This window comes from Triticum urartu, chromosome 5, assembly GCF_003073215.2.
Source record: "Triticum urartu cultivar G1812 chromosome 5, Tu2.1, whole genome shotgun sequence".
Taxonomy (NCBI): domain Eukaryota; kingdom Viridiplantae; phylum Streptophyta; class Magnoliopsida; order Poales; family Poaceae; genus Triticum; species Triticum urartu.
Genome location: NC_053026.1, coordinates 369,125,779 through 369,130,088, shown reverse-complemented (window position 1 = coordinate 369,130,088; position 4,310 = coordinate 369,125,779). Strand labels below are relative to the sequence as shown.

The window sequence follows — 4,310 nt, the reverse complement described above, 5'->3', positions numbered from 1 at the left end:
GACAGTGTTGTCGACTTGTTGATATTTAGACTGGGGCTGGTGTGTGTTGGAGTTGTATCGACTTTTGATCACTTACCATATTAACTGGTCAATTCTCTTCTTCAGTTCTTCTTAAATGAATTTTAATGAAAAGGTAGAGTTTCTGCCGGTTGCTACAAGAAAAATACAAGAATAAAATGAGTACTAGCTAGGTGCCTCTGTAATTCCAAACTCATTTTCAAACACTATATCAGGGGGATTTGGCTCTTCCGAGGAACTTTTTTCCGTCTTCTTCTCTTCTTCTCTTTGAGAAGACAAATCATACCTAGAGTTTGACCGACACGGCAGCGTTTCCATCCCTGAGACCAACTCAAAAGTCCAGGCTCCTTTGGCGGCACGGATGCCTCGTTGCTCTGTTCGAACGCAAATCACGGCGAGAGTGAGGGCCATATGCAGTGCAGGTTAGGTATAGTTAGGTAGATTGCTAGCTAGGTGCCTGCGTAGTTCCAAACTCATCATATCACCTCTGCATACATACAAGTCGTCCATGGCGAAAACTTCAAGTCGCCGGCCGGCAGGTCGGTGTGGGACATATCACATATGTCGTGTACGTACGTGCTGGCCCAATCAATATCCATCCCTCTGGAGAAGAAAAGGCTATACTCCGTACGTGCAGGAAAAGTGGCAAGTTGAGTCTCCGTGATGCATCCAGTTACTATCTGCAAAAGGTAGAGTGATTAACGTGCTACTTTTTCTTTACCGACTAAAGGGCAATGCACTACAATGTACAATCCCACGTATCACTACATCAGTACGTACGTATACGTACGTACGTACGTGTCTTTAAGGTCCGTGCAGTTTCCGTTCAGGGTACTGGCCGGTCAATTGTTTCCTCGCCGAACCGTCACACACATGGCAGATGCATGATAGCTATACGTACGATATAACGCATTTCATGCATGTTTCAACTTTCAACAACAGGCGAGAGCTCTCGTTGGTTGTAGTTGCCGATATAAGGGGCAATCCATCATCCATACATACACCGACCTCTCTCCAACCAGCCCAATCCGCCCGGCCATAGCTTCCACTAGCATATTAAACCACCGGTGGGGAAGGGGGGAGCGTTCTGCCAACAAACTTAAGCTCGTCGACAATGGCCAAGAAGAAGCTGCCGCAGAGGCTCTTCTCCACCTTGCTCTCGCTCATCTTCCAGGGGAGGCCATGGCTCTCGAGCAGCAAGGGCGGTAGCACCGCCGCCGCGTTCCCGTCCACGCCGCTGCAGCGACAGCACCCTCCCATGGCGAATGACAGGCTCGCCGCCGCGCGGACCCTCGTCGTCGACGTCGACGGCGGCCTCCTCCGCTCGTCACCCTCCGGCCTCTTCCCCTACTTCATGCTCGTGGCGCTGGAGGCGGGAGGGTTCCTGCGAGGCGCCGTGCTCCTCCTCCTCTACCCTCTGCTCTGCTGCGTGGGCATCGGCGGCGTCCTGGCGCTGAGGGTCATGGCCATGGCGGCCTTCTGCGGCCTCCGGGAGAGCCGGTTCCGCGCCGGCCGCGCCGTGTTGCCAAAGTGGTTCATGGAGGACGTGGCCGCGGAAGCATTCGAGGCGATAAGAGGCGCCAAGAGGAGGGTCTGCGTGACGAATATGCCGAGGGTGATGGTGGAGGGGTTCCTGAGGGAATATCTCGGGGCGGACGTGGTAGTGGGGAGGCGGATGAAGGTGCTCTGTGGGTTCTACACCGGTCTCATGGAGGAGGAAGAGGTGGCGTTGGAGAAGAAGAAGATCATGCTGGAGAGTGATGCTGTGGGCCTCTCTGGCTCCTTGGAGTTTCTCCAACATCCTCTCTCACGATGTTGCAAGGTACTGCTGTACCATTATTACCTTGCATATGAAAATTTATTACATGCATTTTCTAAGTGTAACAAAATATGAAGCACATGCATGAATTTCTTTTCCGGTAGTGTTAAAAATCTGACGTCAAATTTTTAACATTACTAAAAAGGAAAGGACTCAACTACAAATCTGAAGTTAGATTTTTAAGCACGACAAATCAAACATTTTTTGGCCATTTATGTGTATGATAATGACAAATTGAGTTAAGCACGACAATTTTCTGGAAAAAAACTGAGACGGATTTGCCATGATTGCAGACTAGAATTGCCATCATTAGCAAACATACGTTGACCTAAAAAACCTTTGATTTGTTATGGTCAAAAATCTGATGTCAGATTTGTAATTGAGTCTTTCTTGTTTCTTGTCATACGTACATACAAAGTTTTTTTTGCCTGTATTAACGAGACTTCTTTCTCCATTAATTTATAAATTTAGCATGTGGCGTGATGGGTCTTAAGAACGTACGTTGTTTTACCGGAAGAACATTACATCTTTAGCTAGAGGTAGTACAAAATCATGCATACAAGGAGGTAAGTGCACACGATTCAGACATTTCATCTGTCAAAAACTCAAAATAGTAGGTGCCGTAAGTGATGCCCGTGCAAGCATTCATGCTTGATTTGCCCTTTCTGCTAGCTCCGATCGTGATAATTAAATTCCCGCCTGAACTGACAAAGTACTCCATGGAGCAGTAGTATGATACCTGTCACCCCTTCAATGAAACAGTTGGTCTCACGCACAAGTGGTTGCATAGTCACGGACGAGCCTAATCTTATTCATACTACATGCAAAAGTTGCCGCGCAAAGTAGCATCAAACGGTTGGGAATTATGTCCAACTCGTGCAAATTTATTCATTTTCTCATGTGTCGTCGTACTGTAGTTAGTTAGTATACGTAGTACTGTGTTACGTGCCGGAAACTTGTGACCCTTTACTTTGTGTATATGTACGCACGAGCAGGAGGTCTACCACGTGACGCAGGAGGACAAGGCCGGGTGGCAAGCGCTGCCAAGGGCCAAGTACCCGAAGGCCATGGTGTTCCACGACGGCCGGCTCGCGCTCCGGCCAACCGCCGGCAGCACGCTCGCCATGTTCATGTGGCTCCCTATCGGCGCCGCCCTGGGTGCCGCCCGTCTCGCCGTCGCGCTCACCGTGCCGTACAGGTACTCCACGCCCATCCTGGCGGCCACCGGCATGTCGTGGCGGCTCAAGGGGGAGCGGCCGGGTCCCCCGCCCGGCCACGGCCGCGGCCGCGGGCAGCTGTTCGTGTGCAACCACCGCACGCTCATCGACCCGGTGTACGTCTCGGTGGCGCTGGACCGGCAGGTGCGCGCCGTGTCCTACAGCCTCAGCCGGCTGTCGGAGCTCATCTCGCCGATCGGCCGCACCGTGCGGCTGACGCGCGACCGCGACAGCGACGGCCGCGCCATGGCGCGCCTCCTGGACCGCGGCGACCTCGTCGTCGTCTGCCCCGAGGGCACCACCTGCCGCGAGCCCTACCTGCTGCGGTTCAGCCCGCTGTTCGCCGAGCTCAGCGACGACGTTGTCCCGGTCGGCATCGCCGTCGAGACGTCCATGTTCTACGCGACGACGGCGGGCGGGTTCAAGTGCCTCGACCCGCTCTACTACATGGTGAACCCGAGGATGTGCTACACGGTGCAGTTCCTGGAGCGGGTGCGCACCACGGCGGCGATGGGGAGGGAGGTGCCCAGCACCGACTTGGCCAACCTCGTGCAGAGGAAGATGGGGGAGGCGCTCGGCTACGGATGCACCATGCTCACAAGGAAGGACAAGTACCTCATGCTCGCCGGCAACGATGGCGTCGTCAGAGCCAGCGACAAATGCTCTGCTCCTCCCGGAGGGAGAATAGCTCATTAGTTTGTTCAGTTAGGCATTTCTGGTCCTTTTTTTAATGTATTAACCTACTGTTAGGTTAGTTTGCCGCGTTTTTTTACTTTTCAGATGAATTCAGCCATCGATACAGCTACCCCTTTAGTATGGAGTTTGTCATAGTCTTTTTTTAGAAAGAATTTGCCATATATTTTCTATATTGAGTGTAGACATGTTGAGTACATGCTCGTATTTGGTTGCCTGCATACATCTCAATCTGACCCATGCGAAAAGAACTTGGTCCGCTTGGCTGCCTGCATTCAATATTGGAACTGCGTAGCACGAACCTTAAAACAACTCTGCATTTGTATCCTTGCGAACTCCCAAATCGGTAGTTTCCAGGAGCCAGGCTTGAGCAGGCCTGGGCTTGAGGGATGCAAAGGAGTGCACGTGGGTTGGTTTGCTGATGCAGCCTCGTTTTGTCTGATACGTGGGTGTACATGACGTTGCACATGGTCTATTCGTTTAACTCCTTTTTTTGGCAAATACGTAAAGCTTGTGTAACATTCATTGATAGCTAGGAGAAAAATTACAGAGAGACACATGGG

The 4,310-nt window shown here is 51.6% G+C and overlaps 1 protein-coding gene across 1 annotated transcript; it reads left to right on the top strand.

Moving 5' to 3' along the window:
* The first annotated feature begins 1,006 nt into the window (after positions 1-1,006).
* LOC125509088 (probable glycerol-3-phosphate acyltransferase 3) lies at positions 1,007-3,964 on the top strand. The gene is made up of 2 exons (XM_048673970.1): positions 1,007-1,840; positions 2,833-3,964. The coding sequence occupies exons 1-2, from the start codon at positions 1,133-1,135 to the stop codon at positions 3,748-3,750; spliced, it is 1,626 nt and encodes a 541-aa protein (XP_048529927.1). The 5' UTR covers positions 1,007-1,132; the 3' UTR covers positions 3,751-3,964.
* The last annotated feature ends 346 nt before the right edge of the window (positions 3,965-4,310 follow it).

Excerpts from the sequence above, each read along its gene's own strand:
- LOC125509088 (XM_048673970.1), top strand. The coding sequence starts at position 1,133 with ATGGCCAAGAAGAAGCTGCCGCAGAGGCTCTTCTCCACCTTGCTCTCG. Across the intron at positions 1,841-2,832 it reads CTCTCTCACGATGTTGCAAG|GAGGTCTACCACGTGACGCA; the intron begins GTACTGCTGTAC and ends ACGCACGAGCAG.